A 16,951-nucleotide genomic window follows, 5' to 3' on the forward strand; every position below is an offset into this window, starting at 1 on the left:
TCTTTTTGGTCTTAGATCTGAGTAGTCCTTGTACTTCTATCATGTGACTCTTGTTGTATCTTGCTACTGAACTACCTATACATGCATGATGTTGCTTTCACAACAAGTATATATTAAATTTGAGTGAACTTTTTACATCAAAAAAGTTTAAGATATTTTGAAAATTTTGGCCATTGAATTAGGTCATAGGTTGCAACATTCTCTAAAGCTATACAGGTTTTTTCAGTGGCAAACCAAGCCGATTGATAAAGTATATTAACGAGTCCAATAATAAGGTTTAACAAGACTTACAACAATGGAAAAGAATCGGTTGAAAATCCACGCCACACCTAACTAAAAACATGTATATATTACTGGAGCACTAGCCAAATGTAAAGGAAAAATTGCAAAGGAAAAAAAAATGACTACAGCTTCTTCCACTCACCTCCGTTACCTCAAACATTTCTTACTCAACAAAAACCAACATAAGTTAATGTTTATGTAATTACATTTTTTTTTAATCGAGCTTGGTATCTTGGAGTTTACAACACACTACGTACCAATCACTTGCAGTGGAGTCCTAGGAGGTTTGCAACACAAGTTAATGTTGACATTCCTATTTACATAGAATTCACCTGTCAAAAGAACATTTCAAAAAGGATTAATAGAACATTAAACAAAAATAAAATGCAGTCATCTGAAATATTGACATAGACATAAACACAGGACACGACACGACACTAATTGAATGTAATCAAATATGTCAATGCCGTGTCGGTGTCAGACACTAGACATGCCTACAATGATGATGATGATAATAAGTACCTGGTCTTTGAGTTACCAAGTGTGAGTTCAAGATCATCTGCTACAAATTCTTCATGGATCCTTTCTCCTTCCCAAGGCTTCACAATCCCAAATGTGTTACTTCCAAATGCAAATTCATCTGAGATGGCTTCAGACATTGGAATGTCAGCTGTTTGATCAAAGCCTGCTGCAATAGCTGGAGAACACGCGCCTGACTGTCCAGGGGTCCACATGCGCGAACCACCGCCCGAAAAACCATCTTCCTTGAAGGCAAATGGGCTTCGAGATACAAGGTTGAATGTCGGAGAAGTTGGACTAGCATGTGGAAGTTTGATCCCAGCAAACCATTCAGGATCAACTATCTGACGGGCAGGGCTTGGAGGACCGGAAGAAGGCAGGAATGAGTAATGTTGTCCGGTCCACCCGGGCCGTGCAGATTGATCATCGAAGTCAGCATTCAATCGCGGTGTTCTAGAAGTCGGAGAGCTCAGGGGAGGTGTGACAGGAGCACTGATGGAGCCACTATGAAAGTAGGGATGAGGAAGTTTCGGAGATGATCCTGAAGATGAAGCTGTGGAGAGGTTTTTGAGCCATGGAATGAGGGAATTACCATCAGCGTTACGATTTGCAGCGTAAGGGGATGAAGATGGACTCGGGAAGGAAGACGAGCCGGGGCTTGGATGGTAAGATGAACAAGGGCTTGCAGCTGATGATCCACCAACCATATCCATGTTCTCTAAAGGCTTGCATCCCTGCTTGTGTTCAATTTTTTCCATCAATTTATCAAACATTAGCATGTGAAAACCTACCTAGGCTCAAATTCTTTCTGTCTTGATTTTTTATCAATTGAACTATACATAGGCTCAAATTCGCAATATCAAAAATATTTTTGTCCATCTTAAGAAAAAATCTTCCTCTAACATAGCCAAATGTCACACTTATAGTTACATTTTAGTATTAAATCATTGCACTAATAATAATTAACACATTTTAGTATTAATAGTAGATTATACCAGAATTTGGTTACTCAAGTTTTTCAGAAAAAACTTAGGTTCATGTTCATATTAACCACATAAAACTTAGATATAAGGCCATGTAATTTAACAAGAGATAAAAAGTAATAACATTGGATTCTAATTATAAACGTGATTTCAAACATGTCTCTCTCATTTGGAATGAAATGAATCAAGAAGAGTAACTTTACTGAGCACCTTCACAAAAGAAGGATCAATCATGAGAAGAAGTGAGGCAAATGGGTATACATATAATGGAATCCTATGTGGCCACCAACTATGGAATGGAACACCTGAATTGGCAAATGTACCCTCTCCATTTTCTAAATTACCAGGTTCAATATGACTTTAATAGACAGAAAAAGGCACCAAACAAGGGCATTTTGGTCACTCAACAATTAGAAAATAGAAAATAAAAAATAAAAAGTTACGGTTTCTCAGGTGACTATGAGTCAAAGAAAGTGATAGAAAATTTAGTGTTTCCCACTAAAATGTCATGACCACTTTCTACACTTTTGGTGCAAAATCAAATATGAAAAAAAGAAAATAACATTGATTCACATTTTTTATTTTTCTCTCTTTTAGTAGAGAGATACCAGTTTACTACCAATTTATCATTTCTAATATTAACCATTTATGTCTCTCTGGTTTAAGATGAAGTTCATTTAAATTATTAACTTCCATTTCAATTTCTCTTCCAAAATCATTAATATGAAGGTCAATTATTGCCATCTACACCACATCATCATAGTTTTTTTATGTCATAGAAACTGCAACAAGAACGGTATATGTTTGAAATGACAATGAGTTTAGCAAAATAGTCTAATACTGTCGCAATTTTGACAAAAAGTACATTTTAAAACTTTAACAAAATCACACCGGTGTCCATGTGATTTTACAAACTCGTTGTCTATTCAGACATGCACAAATGTTGTATCAATCACATTTGACCGTAATCCTCAGCACCATCGATTACTATCAGTCCAAACACGGACACAACAATTACTACAACCACTTTTTAAAACATTGATGTTCTTTTATTATTCAAAAAAAAAAAAAAAACATTGATGTTCTTTTAAAGATAAAATAATAATGTAAGAGATTAATTGTCATGCATAAGTGGTGTAAAACTTTTTTACACATGCATCCGTCAAATCACATTTTAATATCATTTTATAGGTTAGTTTCAAAAATATATCCATAAAAATCTATATTGCATGATTTAGTTGATTGTCCGTGTAAAAAGTTTTACACCGTTTATATATACAAACTAAATCCATAATGTAACAATGCAAAGTAATGTTACCTTACGATAAGTGGTTCCATCAGGTTCAACAGTCCAACCAGCTTCATTACAAAGAGCTTTAAGAACTTCATTGTTATCACAATGTTTAGGTAATCTAAAGTTACCATACATTCTCAAACCAGAGAAGATCTTAGCAGCTATAGCTCTTCTTCTTCTCTCTCTCCTCTTGTTGTTCTCTCTCTCCTTCCATGTTGGTAGTCTTGTACCTGATGTCATTGAGAGTAACTCTCAAAAGGGTGTTCACAAAATGGAGAAAAGAAGTGAACTTTGAAGTAGAGAAAGAGGGAGGTGTGGAAGTACAAGAAGTGGGGTGTTGTTAGTATATTTGGAAATGGATTTGGAGGTGGAGGGTGATCTTTGTCGGAAAAATGAGAGAGTGAGAGGGAAAATTGTGGAATGAAAATGAAGGAAAGGGAAAAAGTGAAGGGAAGCGTGGATTTTGGGTGGGGTATATGTACTTGATTAGCCAAATTTGCGGATCCAATCATAATAAATCATCAATATTAGATTTTGGTGTTGGATTTTCTTATATTGGAGTTTAACCTTGGGTTTTATTGATTAGGTGTAAATTAAACATGACAACAAAACTTGGATTTACAAGTATCCGTCCAAATCTAACTTAAGTTGATGAGTTTTTTCCGATTTGATTAGGTTAGGGTATATATTTGAGTTTTTCTCGTTTTTAAAATACGAGACGGGTAACGGAGATATAAGTATCCACCTTGAATTCGTCTTGAATGTAAAAAAGACCGTTATGCAACACACGATCATCTAATTGTCGTCCTTACTTTTGAGATATTATTAAACTTTTAATCGTTGTGAACATTTAAGTAGTTTAAATATATATGATGTTGGTGTTTTCCTGCCCCAAATGGGTTAAGATTAATAGAAAGAAGGTGGAAATTAATTTATGGTAGTAGGTTCGGGTATAAACTATGAGTTTAGGAAAAATTCTTGGTTTGGGGTTGGTGCTGGAAAAACTTTTTTTTATTAAAAAATTGATTTCACTGTAGGGATAAGACGGGACGAGGATAATCGAACTTGTTGGAGATAAAGATGATGTTCAATTTCTCATCCTTATTATGTTTTAGATAAGGTAGCATGTAAGTATCTGAGATTTGAGGATGGAGACATGGAAAGTGAAACTCATGTGTTCGGTGTGTTCAAATGCTTTGCATAAACGAGGTGTGTGTAAAAAAAATCAAATGAATGAAGTTGAGTCTATTAATTCATATAAGCCTATCCAAAAAACCAATAAAGTTTTCTTTTTTGACAAAAAAAACCAAATAAAGTTAAAAATATGATTTATTAAAATAAATACATTTTCATCTTTCAAAACAAAAATATATCTTTAAAAAGATGGGCTATGATAAAAGTGAAATAATAATAACCGAAGTAGTGCTATCCTTTTTTTCTTTTTGTTCTTTTTTATTTATTTATTGGTTTTAATTTGCCTTCAATAGCTGACCATAAAAGGATAAAAGTGTGAGTGTGATATTTAGTCCCTTTTTCTTTTTGCCATAGACCATGGTCATGTGGGTTTATTGATGAAAGTTCAGAACTGTTTGTTCAATTAATGCAACTTTTTTCCTGAAAATGTTAGATTCTACTGTGCAGAAGAACCATTTTTTTTCCTGGTGGAAAGAAACCTTTTTTTTTTTTAATAAAAGAAGAACCTTTGTTCTACATATTTGAATTTGTCGTTGCAAAATGAAAATGGATACTGCGACAAAAAAAAAAATTAAAATTCACACTAATAATTTTGTTATACTTTTTTTAGCAACATAATTTTGCTATACCTTTTTTTTAGGGATAATCTCAAAACATTAATTTAAATATTTAATAGTCATATGTTAATTTGTTTATCTTATGGTAAAATTAATTAAAATAGTAATATATAGTTTGACAATAGGCAAATAGGAACATCTAGTGGAAGTATCTTAGAGAATGCTTAAAACATATTAAATTGTAACTTAACATCTTTTACCATTAGAGACGAACTATGTGGCACTATGGATTACATAAACATGTGAGAGTATCTCGAACAAGGTACTATTCCATATCAATTAAAAATGAGTATATTGAACTAAATAAAAATTATTAAAGTGCTCTAAAAAATTTATGTGTTTGGTAAAAACAAATATTGAAGTGTTGGTTCTATAAAGATTGCTTAAATTTTTTAGCATTGGAGTGAAAATATGTTTGAATTGTTTAAGGGTGACATGATATTGCGAAAATCAGCTATAAAATCAACTTTAAATTCAAAAAGTGAGAGAGAAAAAAAAAGTTTCAAAAGTGACCTTAACACCCTTAATACTTTGAAAGAATGGGAATTTAATATACTTTTTACGTGATATAATTAAAATTGGAAATTTGAAAGAGATGAAAAAGAGATGTATTATAGTGTAAACTTTCTCTTGCAATTGTCAATTGTGAGTGCAAAATAGGCACATGATGAATCCTTTAATCCAGAACTAGGCCCCAGTTTTTTTTATGTCTTCTCTTCCACCAACCAAAGTAACTTTAATTAGAGTTTGGAGAGGAACATCCAGGGCCTACACCACAAATAAGACACAATTTTCACTGGCCAATTGCAAAAAAAGAAAACATATATAGAAGCAAACTCACAAAATAATTAAAAAGAACCGAAAAGGAAATGTAGAGCTTTTGAGTAAATGGTAAAGTAGTAGTGCATCATGTATGTGATTGTAGATGATGCTGTGAAACTCAATGATGGTAGCTTCTTTGGAAACTCGGGTTGCTCTGGTTATGGAGATTTAATTTGTGATTCTCCTTTATAATCAAGCTGAACATGAAGCTTTTATCATAATTTTAACCCATTTGGGATTAGTCTAGCGGTTGGCTTGGGATCTTGGAGTGCGTTCCTCTTAAAGTCTCAAGTTCGATCCCTCTGGTGCCAATTTTAGTGGAGAGTGGGATTGGTCTACTCAGATTAATCGGTCCTTGGATTGAATATCGAGTTTAAAGAAGAATTTTTTTTTAACATTTTATTTAACTCTTTGATAGAGTTTAATAGATAAGAAATCCATGTACTATATTGTGATGTGATTTTTTGTCTAATAATAATATGAATTAACTTCTCTTCTGTAAAATATTTGACACCAAATTTAAAAATTTAGAATCTCCACTTGGCACATGTTACCCATCTTTATTAATGAAAATTCAAATTAAAAGTAGAATCAGATCATAATCTTCAACTGACTTTTTCCCTATCCTTTGTATTTGTACTCATGGCTCTTGTTTTATATTCTTGGCATCACTCATCATTGGAAATGACCTACGTACTTTCTACTCTCTTCAATTCAATCTTCATAATGAAATATATGTCATATCTCTCTTACCATATCTACGTTCCTTTCACTCCATGAAAATGACAGTCACAATTTAATTTAAGAAAAAGGAAAAGCACTAATTATTGAACAAAGTGAAGGTTCTGTTCAATTTTGATCCATTGACAACTAGGAGTTTAAAAAGAAGGGTAAGCTCTTCCAAGAAGCTTTTGTTTAATCAAAGAGTAATAAATCACAATAATAGAAGTAAGAAGATACCATTCATAGTCACACAATGGCACCGTTACAGCAAATATTGACATGGCAAGGACAAAAAATATTCGTAGCCAAACTCAAATATCAGGTCAAAGATATTCGAAAAACAGACACATCACAAGAGGACAGATCCATTCCAGTTTCTGAAAAATGATCAGTGTGAAGGTAGCAAGTACTGGCATATTGGTCCACAGGTGATCATTAAAAACAAGAACTTTTTAGTTCTTTTGATTTCAGAAATCTAAGAAAAATGGTATATTTTGTCACCCTGAAAAAAAAATCAGAAAAACAAGTGATAGAAAATTGGAAAAGATATATGGTAGGCCTATAACCCAATCCGAATTTGCATTTAACTTCCTTGGTCATGCAGGTACATTTGAATCTTTTGCCTAATTTTACTTTGAATATAAATACCAACCCAATCCATTACAGGTATATTGATCTTTCCAATAGTATTTGAGGGTTTAACATGATTGACCAAAATGAAAGGGTTGAAAAATCATCCCACACCTAACTACTAACTAAAGTTGTATACATAATATATAACTTAAGAATAAATAAGACCTTAGAGAAAATAAAAGAATAAAATAAAATAAAATGGAAGAGCAAATGCTCGCTTTCATCACCTTAACTCCCTCCTCTAACTTTTCTACATAATATAACAGAGTCAAATTTCATATTGAGGGGACCACTGACTATTCATTTATGCAGCACTTTTTTTTGGGATAGCTCATTTATGCAGCATTTTACCTGCAACAAAGTGAATTCAGGTTACACTTTTATTCAAAATGAATGAATAATAAAAAATCAAAATTTCAATATATCAAATATACATGTTTTTTTAATTTTGCCCTGTTTTTCAAATGTTGTCACTACCTACCTGGTCTTTGAGGTACCAAGAGTGAGCTCTAAATCATCTGATCCAGAATCTTCATGGATCCTCTCTCCTTCCCAAGGCTTCACCAAACCAACTGCACTGCTTCCAAAGGCAAATTCATCTGAAATAGCTTCAGACATTGGTATGTCAGCATTATGATCAGAGCCTGCAGCTAAAGCTGGAGAACATGTCCCACTTTGTCCAGGGGTCCACATGCGGGAATCACTGCCACAGAAAACCTCTTCCCTGAAGCCAAATGGATTAGTAGCAACTAGGCTGAAGGTAGGAGAAGTTTGCCCGCTGTGGGGCATCCTAATACCAGCAAACCAATCTGGGTCGAGAACTTGGCGACCAGGGCTAGGAGGAGTGGAGGAAGGCTGGAAAGAGTACTGCTGCCCACCCCACCCAGGGCGAGTAGACTGATCCTCCCAGTCAGCTTTCCTCTGGGGTGATCGAGCAGTTGGAGAGCTAAGTGGAGGAGTGACAGGAGCACTGATGGAGCCGGTGTGAATATATAGCTGTGGAAGCTTGGAAGAGGATGCTGATGATGATCCAGATGAGAGGTTTTTGAGCCATGGAATGAGGGAATTTCCATCACCATTAGGATTTACAGCATGGGATGAGCGCGGGCTAGGGAAGGAAGAAGAGCCAGGACTTGGGTTGTAGGAAGCACAGGGACTTACATGGTAAGATGAACACGGGCTTCCCATTGTAGAACCACCTATCACATCGATGCGTTCCGCAGGCTTGCATCCCTTGAAATAAACATTTTTATTAATAATTAAGACATAAGAAATAGAATATACAAAATTATGAGACTTCAAATTAGTTTCATTTGTATATCAAGGTATATCCTTTTAGCAACTAAAGGATCGATAGGCAACAAACAGTTTCATAGTTTTCCCTTCAATAAAGCATCTAATATGCCAACAAAATATAACTTTCATGCAATGGACTAATTTGAAAAAGAACTTCCTATTATTGGACATTGTAGCAACATTATGCTTGTAGATCAGTATATACAGTCAATGTGTATCAGTATTCAGCAGATTTTAATTCCTTTTTAAGCAGGCAAGAATGTAGGTTTAAGCGGCCAAGAATGTAAGTAGATTTTTGCATCATAGCCAGATTAACAGTGAATTCAATTCAGTGCTTTAAGGCTTGTTTGGGAGGACGGTTTTGGAAAAGTTTTTGAAAAAGAGATAAATAGTTTGGAGCTTTTGGAAAAACCCTGCTTTAATCACAATCAAAATCATTTTTGCAGTTGTTTAACAGAAAGCTTTTGGTATATTACAAATAAATAAAGTAAACAATTGTTTAACAGAAAGTTGGTAAATAATAGGAAAAAAAAATAACTGACCAACATCTTCTTGTCTTTGGTGAAAGTAAAATCAATACAAGCACAGAAGGAATTGTTTTTAACAACCAGTGAAAAATATAACAGTAACCATTGAACCAGTTGCTAGAAACAGTTATCCCTTAAACTGTACTAATACTCCTACAGTCCTGCTCCTACAAATGTCAGAGTGGGGAAAATTTTACTCTAATAGCTTACTATAGCTCTGTCTGATTCAATAATGCATCAAGTTTTTGTCATTACTTCATTCATTTCAATTACAACCATTCCATTATTGAAGAACACTAGTAACCTACAGTTGAACATTGAAGAGTTCTATTCTTAGAATTTGGGATATTAATCTGGTTTTATATATTAACTTGTCTAAAAACATAAATAAGATATGTCAATTTTGTAGGCACTAGGCAGCATCTTTAACAACAAAAGAGTATATAAAACATCAACTGGCCTGATAAGTTAGATGTTTGCTTGTATTATATTATAGTATGTAACTGCTTTGATTGCCATTTTGGTTAATTTTTGTTCAGTTAGCTAAAACCTGTCACTTTTAATTCACAAAGATAGAAGAATAATGTGTCCTCTTTAAACACACGTACTCAACCACATTTTTCTATTCATCTTTTACCAAAAACAATAAATGCAAAAACGAAAATGGAAAAAGTAAAAGGAAAGAAACCCAACCAAGGAAAGTCCTATTGAGGACAAACAAAACTGGTGAGTTAATACACTCAACAGTGAATACAGCCACTCTTTCCAGTTTATAGATCGTCATCAATAATAAAGGTAACACTGCAAAAGTTAAAGATAAAGTTCTAAATCTAAATCTAAATAAATACAACCGCAACCTCCTAAAAGAAGAAGAAATATCACGGGAAGTAAGGAAAAAAGTAGCTCTCCAAATCAGAGTACCATGCAATGTCTGCAAAAGCTTCTGCCAAATAGCAACAAGCTCAGCAACAAACTAAATATACCAAATCACACACCTAAACTACCAAAATTACCCTCAACAAATACTCAAATTCAAAAGGGTCATGTTAAAAAATTGTTCACATTTCATTGCCCTCAAAAGTCCAAATCTCAAAATACCATTTTTTTTCTTGCACCCTCGAGATCTATGCCCCTCAAAATATTTCTCACGGATCATTATGAATTTATGAATCATAAAAAAAAAAAACCATAGAGAGAATCTTTAGTGCTTCACGCTTAAAAGCGAAAGGCACAGTGCCTCAGACACTACCCCGACCAGATCTAACGTACACCGGCGAGTCCTAAAAATAGAAAGAATCTAACCTAATTCTTGTAATCACATTACCATAAACACAGCACTATCTATCTGTCTACACTGATACTGACTCGGACACCAAACACGTAGATACTCGTAATAATTTGAAAAAAAATTGCATAATTAAACGTAATTAGATGTCGTTAATTTCATGTTCGGCACCGTGTTGAACACGATTTCGAGAAGTGTATGTGCTACATAGCTCTCTGCCATTTTTACGTCCTTTTGATTTGGAGAATCATTGCTAGCGTCAGTAGCATGTGCAATTGTCATGTGCTATATTGCTGGAATTTTCAGAAATCAAAACCCCACATGCATAACAATTTTTTTTTATATTTTTTTTTGTGAATTTCTCAACGTTATTCAGTTATTCATCATTTGTATAAACTACTATAATTGATATTAACCAAATTAATACTAAAATTAGAAACAATAATAATGAAATAATTATATCTAATAACTTAAAAAATAGCTTATTCTGAAAAGCGCGTTTACCTTACGATAAGTTGTACCATCAGGTTCAACGATCCAACCAGCTTCATTACAAAGAGCTTTGAGAACTTCATTGTTGTCACAATGTTTCGGAAGCTTATAGTTCCCATACATTCTCAAACCGGAGAAGATCTTCGCTGCTATAGCTCTTCTTCTCCTCTCTCTCCTCTTGTTATTCTCTCTCTCCTTCCACGTTGGTTGCCTCGTCCCCGACGTCATCTCGCCGGAAAAAATCTCACCGCCGGTGAAGAAAAAAGCAACAAAAAAAACTCCGATGAACAAAAAAAAATTATCAGAGAAGTAAGAAGAAGAGTATGAAGAAGCTCTTTGAAGATTTGAATCGGAGAAAAAAAAAAAGTTTGACTACAAAACTACAGAGTTTGAACTTTGAAGGAGTTGAACTTGGAAGAAATTGAGAACGGGAGAATTTTGATCTGATCGGATCTAAGAGCGTGAGGTTGTTACTTCGCCGGAGTTAGTTAACGGTGAATGTTGACCGGAAAACTCGTCGGAGAATTGTGTGTGTAGTTTTTGAAGAAACGCGTTGAAGGAAGAAAGAGAGAGTGTGAAAGAAAAAGTGGACTAAATACATTGAGGTGATGAAAAGAGACATGGTTTGGTGGGTTATTTACGGTGATGCCATTGGGATTGAAGAGAGAGAAAGAGAAAGTTTTAATGTGGAGTGAGATTTGTACGTGTGTGACTGGACTCCGTGTTAAGGTTGACTGAGGTGAACACTCTGTCTGATTCATGTATGTGTGGCAGTGTGTATTAGGATAAATTAAGGAGGGAAATGTGATCAAGGTTTGAGGTTAATTAAATCATAATGTTTCTTAAATTTGGAAAGAAAGAAGAAGAAAAAACAGACACATAGCTGGTAGGTTTATGATTAGTGTATTTATTGTTCTATGAGTTAAAAAATTTGGAATTTTTATTATTTAAGAAAAATATATTTATAATTGTGGGAATCTCTCCTTATCATATTAATTGAGAACGAATGTGTGTGCCGACATTGCTATCAAGTTAAGAGCTAGGAGTTTGAAACTTCTAGTTAGATTACAAAGGTTTGTCCCGAGTTTTCACGTGTGCGCCGACATTCTTATCAAATTAAGAGCTAGAAGTTTGAAACTTCTAGTTAGATAGTAGGATGCTTGTCCCGAGTTATCTTCAATGTTATTGACTAGTATTGTTTCTTTTGTCGTATTGTTTCTTTTGTTTTATCGTGTAACCAAAAACGAACGTAGCGAAAACAACAATATGAGTGACGATTAATGTTAAGTTAGTAATTGGAGTTCCGCGTTTGATGTATGATCGTAATGTGAAAATAAATGGTTCGAGAGACACATTTATTCATTTACCTAGTATGCTTTTTAAACACACCAAACATGTTTTTGGACGTGCATTTGACCATTGCTTCTTGTGTCTTGGTGTTGTTCCGCCGCAAATTTTCAGAAGCAACAAAATTGAGCTTTTGTGTTGGCGTGAAATTTTATTGTGATTTTTGTGGTCGTGTCGCAAGACCAACCACTATATTAAATGTTGAGTATCAAGTATGATTTAGAAGGCTTGCATTGAACATAACAAAGTTTTCTAAAAAAATTGTATAGAACAAACAACAAAGTTAATGTTGAATAGCAAATGATTGAGAAGACTCGTATCTCTATTCTCTTAGGGCATGTTTGGGAGTTTGAAACGATGGAAAGAGAGGCAAAAAGATAGAAATTTTTATCCATATTTGAGACAGTGATTTTGTAAAAAATGATAAGAGAAGACTTATGATTAATATATTTTTTATTCTGAGCTTATTATTTTCATTTTTTTAAGAATCTATCTAAACCCTTTTACAACAAGGATTAAGAAAAATGAACCTATAAAAGTCTTCCCTCTATCAAAGCTCGTTATTCCTTACATTTTCTTCTCTCTTTTTTCTTCCGAAAACTCTCCCCTTCTAAACTTTAAAAAAGGCCTTCAATGTTTTAGGTAAACATGTAGTGTCTAACTCACCATTGTAGCTACTCTTAATCCAATGTAGTTATCAACTTGATAGCCTCCTCCGAAAGTCATGTCCTCGTGAGCTTAGCTCAGATGGTATGGATAATGCATAATATATGCAAGGTCCGGGGTTCAAACCCCAACCACCACAAAAAAAAAAAAAATAAGACTCATCCGAAAGTCCTAATAATGTTACTAGAGTCTTATTCGACTTGAAGGGGAGCGGGAGTGATGCGATGTTGGATGAAGGATACAACTAATTTCACACTTAGGGATAGAATGTTGATATATCAAATGTGAGTTAGAAGTCTCATGTTGCACAAAAAATTATATGTTGAGCAACATATAAACGAGACTACTCATATATCCAATATCGTAAGATTTTTAGTGAAGATGTGATGTTTGATTCATTTATGTTGTTACTCTAATTAACCTAATACTTAGACTCCCCAAATGTTCCAACACAAACATGTATTACAACTTTTTTTATATAGAAATGCAAATAAACAAACATGTAGAACTACTAAATTACAAGCCTTAACTCATTCAAAAGTCTATAAAGATTGAGATTATTACTAATTTATTTACCAAGATATTCGATATATATTTTTATACTATTGTAGAATATGTCACTATGTCTCGAACTCAAATTGCTTTAGGGTGTCTTAATTAACTAAAGTGACACATAAATGTGAAAATGGGACCAATGATCAGTACTATAGTAGGTATTCTACTTTCAATTCTTTAATAAAATTTTCAAAGATACCCAACTAGTATTGATTAATATTTAGATAAACTATGTATTGATGTATGTATATGGCTGTAAATTATGGTTTGTAGCCAGTGAATGGTCAAAGGAAATTTTCTTAAAAAAAGGGTTAATTAGGCACAAACAACCCGTTGAATTATATTAGGACAAAAGCAAAAAGTTAGCATTATTACAAAGCACGCTTATTTGACTTGAATAGCCAAAACAAAACTCGTGTTGGTAGACCACGAGACTCATTGATAGAGATAGAGATAAATGATGGTTGATAAATACACATAATTCGCCAATTTTGTGTAAGAAGACGACAATATAGAACAGATATGGCATGGGCATTTTGGGAACTTAAAATAGAGGCAAAATCCCAAAAATAAGGAGCACTACATATGCTTTTGATTGATAATGTGTCACATTTTTCTAATATTGGAGATAATTTCTTATACGCAATTTATTTTTTAAATAATGCATTACTTTGTTTTTTCTGTAGAAATGTATTGCTCATCTTGTTCTACAATAATTATGACTTTTGTTTCAACACCAAAACAAAAAGAAATTATGAGATTTGTTTGACCAAAAATAATTGCCACATCTAACATTTTATATTTTTAATGCAAATTTTATTATTTTTTATTTTAAAAATCGTTATTTTAACCTAATTTTACTTATAAATTAATACTACATATACGATTTTAAGTTATTATCTTTTACTTTGCATTAAGGAAAAACAGATATCCCAACTAGATTGACATCTCAAAGCAACTCATATCTTATATCATCTGCTCAAAAATATTATTAGAAAAGAGTAAATCTGTATAAGAGGAAGATCAAATTAAAACCCTCGAAAACAAACAAAAACAAGAGACCTAATAAGGATCAAAACAAAAACAAGCATGTTTTTGTCTCTAATAAAACCTCTCTAAGAAACGAAGGTAAAACATTCTACCAAATTAGTGGTGGATACTATTCCAAAACCAACTAGTAATAGTAAAAAACGGAATCAACAGTTCAACATCTTGCGAGATTCCGCATAACCTATACTTTGTAAAAGTCTGAACTACTAAGGACAGTGTCGGTTTTAATACCGGATAGACTTTGCATTTATAATACTTATTGATATACAAGTAATTTTCTTAAAATAATGCATTTCACTTTTTTTTTTCTTGATAGAAATGCATTACTCATTTTATTCTACAACAATTATGACATTTGTTTGACAAAAAATAATTGGCACATTTGGTATTTTATATTTTTTTATGCAATTTTCATTATTTTGGTTTTTGAAAAAAGTTTCATTATTTTATTCTAATTTACCTATATTATGTACTGCTCTCAAGACTCAAGTCTATTATATTTTACTTTGCATTTGTAATACTAATTGATAAATACACATTCATTTTTTATATAAAATTAGTACTAGTATATATTCTTTCATCTATTTATGATTTTTTTTAACATGTGCATATAAATTTAACAACAATGATATGTTTACGTTTTTAGTTTTCATACACCAGTATAACATATATTTTTTTTCATATCACATCATTAATATATCACATTTTTCATGTCAGGCTCTTGATTTTTTTACCTTTCAAGGTGTAGAGATGTTCAGGAAATATTTTTCTAGACTTGATGTGCACAGAGACTATATACAATTTTTTTTAGCACTTATATATATATATATATATATATATATATATATATATATATATATATATACACCATCAGTTTTCACACACTCATCCAACACATTATTCTATCACTATCGCGCATGCCTATCACTTCTATCATTTTACTCTCGTTATTTCTTTCTCTCTGGTGGTAGATTGAAATCTGGGTGTCTAAGAACTATTTTCCATTTTTTTTTTGTTTGCATTTCTTTTTATATGCAATTCTTTTTCGTATCGTATAATTTATATTCATGGAGCATTCAATCACTCATATGTCAATGAGTGACATATGCAATTCTTTTTATGTGTGATTAGCCTTTGTAATAAAAAAAATAAAAAAATAAAAATAAAAAAAAAAACACTCATATGTCAATGAGTGACTTTATTTCTAATTTTTTTTTTTCAATTTAATTTGGAGAATTGTTGTTTTAGTGTTGTTTTTTATACTTTCTAACTTTATAACCTTTCGATCCTAGCACTCCTTGTGTTTTAATTGTTTATTTTTAATACTTTCAAAAAAAAAAATATTATTATTACTTTTTTTTAGCAGTAACTCTGATATTAGTACTCCCTCCGTTTCAGATTAAGTGAATCATTTGCTCATTTCACATATATTAAAAAAAATGTATAAATGAAGGAGAAGGAAAAGTGGTTTTAAGTGATCTTGTTAAATATTGATGCACTCTCCACTATCACAAATGCAAAGTGGAATATATTTAGTTAAGAGTGATGAAAGTAGTATTGATTAGAGTTATAATTGAAAAAAAGTAATTAATATTGTATTTAAAAGTGAAATGAGACGGTTATTTTAGAACAATATTTTTTAGAAAATACTCACTTATAATGGGACAGAAGGAGTATATGTTCATAGACAATGTGTGATCTTCCAAGAAAAACTTTTTTTTTTCCGAATAATATTAGGGGTGTTTAAAAGATAAGTTATATCAGATTGTATTGTATGTGACATAAATTCAACTCTAACATAAGTTCAAACCAACTTTTAGACCCAAATTCACTTTAAACTCAATTAGGTACAAGTCTAATAAGGACGAGACAATATCAATACAAGCCATCAACTTATAGACATTTTAAAGACAAAGAATTAATCGACAATTTATTTTAAGAGAAATGATATTTTAACAACTAATATAAAGAGAAAAAAGAATAAAAATACAATGAAAGTATGAGAAAATTGTCACAGAAGTTGTTTAAAAATATTTCGACTGATGCTAGTCACATCCCAAAAAAAACAAGTTACATCCCAGAATGACTAATATACCCTTTAACTAAAATAAAAATTTCAAATTAACTAAATTTACATTAACGTAAATTGAACATAAGTAAACTTAATTTACATTAACCTAAATTGAACATAAGTAAACTTAATTTACATTAACATAGATTGAACGTAAGTAAACTGAATTTACATTAACCTAGATTGAACATAAGTAAACTTTACTTAATTTACATTAACTAGATTGAACGTAAGTAAACTTAATTTACATTATCCTAGATTGAACGTAAGTAAACTGAATTTACACTAACCTCTTATATACATACGTAAACTAAATTTACATTAACTTAAATTGAACATAAGTAAACTTAATTTACATTAACATAGATTGAACGTAAGTAAACTGAATTTACACTAACCTAATTAAACATACGTAAACTTGAATTTACATTAACCTACATACGTAAACTACACTAACCCCTTTTATATACATACACGTAAACTTAATTTACACTAACCTCTCAATTAAAATCAAATTAACAGACATATCTCATACCAAAACAAATAATAAACAAATAGAAACTCATCGAAAATGAAATTCATGAAATTCACTAAC

At 32.2% G+C, this 16,951-nt stretch overlaps 2 protein-coding genes across 3 annotated transcripts; both read right to left on the reverse strand.

Moving 5' to 3' along the window:
* Positions 1-217: 217 nt before the first annotated feature.
* LOC11410403 (BES1/BZR1 homolog protein 4) lies at positions 218-3,528 on the reverse strand. Its single transcript, XM_024775849.2, has 3 exons — positions 3,103-3,528; positions 805-1,535; positions 218-614 (listed from the first exon to the last, which is right to left on the reverse strand). The coding sequence occupies exons 1-3, from the start codon at positions 3,316-3,318 to the stop codon at positions 611-613; spliced, it is 951 nt and encodes a 316-aa protein (XP_024631617.1). The 5' UTR covers positions 3,319-3,528; the 3' UTR covers positions 218-610.
* A 3,457-nt stretch (positions 3,529-6,985) lies between these two features.
* LOC11415407 (BES1/BZR1 homolog protein 4) lies at positions 6,986-11,245 on the reverse strand. 2 transcript variants are annotated; one of them, XM_003596227.4, is made up of 3 exons: positions 10,680-11,245; positions 7,549-8,300; positions 6,986-7,418 (listed from the first exon to the last, which is right to left on the reverse strand). In XM_003596227.4, exons 1-3 carry the CDS (start codon positions 10,893-10,895, stop codon positions 7,415-7,417), a joined length of 972 nt encoding a protein of 323 aa, XP_003596275.1. In that variant the 5' UTR covers positions 10,896-11,245; the 3' UTR covers positions 6,986-7,414. The 2 variants fall into 2 exon arrangements, with proteins under 2 accessions (XP_003596275.1, XP_024632258.1); XM_024776490.2 differs by lacking the exon at positions 6,986-7,418 and having other exon boundaries at positions 7,545-8,300.
* Positions 11,246-16,951: the final 5,706 nt, after the last annotated feature.

This window comes from Medicago truncatula, chromosome 2 (assembly GCF_003473485.1).
Source record: "Medicago truncatula cultivar Jemalong A17 chromosome 2, MtrunA17r5.0-ANR, whole genome shotgun sequence".
NCBI classification, from domain to species: domain Eukaryota; kingdom Viridiplantae; phylum Streptophyta; class Magnoliopsida; order Fabales; family Fabaceae; genus Medicago; species Medicago truncatula.

Bases quoted from the DNA above. Each gene is read 5' to 3' on its own strand.
- LOC11410403 (XM_024775849.2), bottom strand. From the start codon at position 3,318: ATGACATCAGGTACAAGACTACCAACATGGAAGGAGAGAGAGAACAAC. The intron at 1,536-3,102 runs GTAACATTACTT...GAACACAAGCAG, and splicing joins ATGGAACCACTTATCGTAAG to GGATGCAAGCCTTTAGAGAA.
- LOC11415407 (XM_003596227.4), bottom strand. From the start codon at position 10,895: ATGACGTCGGGGACGAGGCAACCAACGTGGAAGGAGAGAGAGAATAAC. The intron at 8,301-10,679 runs GTAAACGCGCTT...GTTTATTTCAAG, and splicing joins ATGGTACAACTTATCGTAAG to GGATGCAAGCCTGCGGAACG.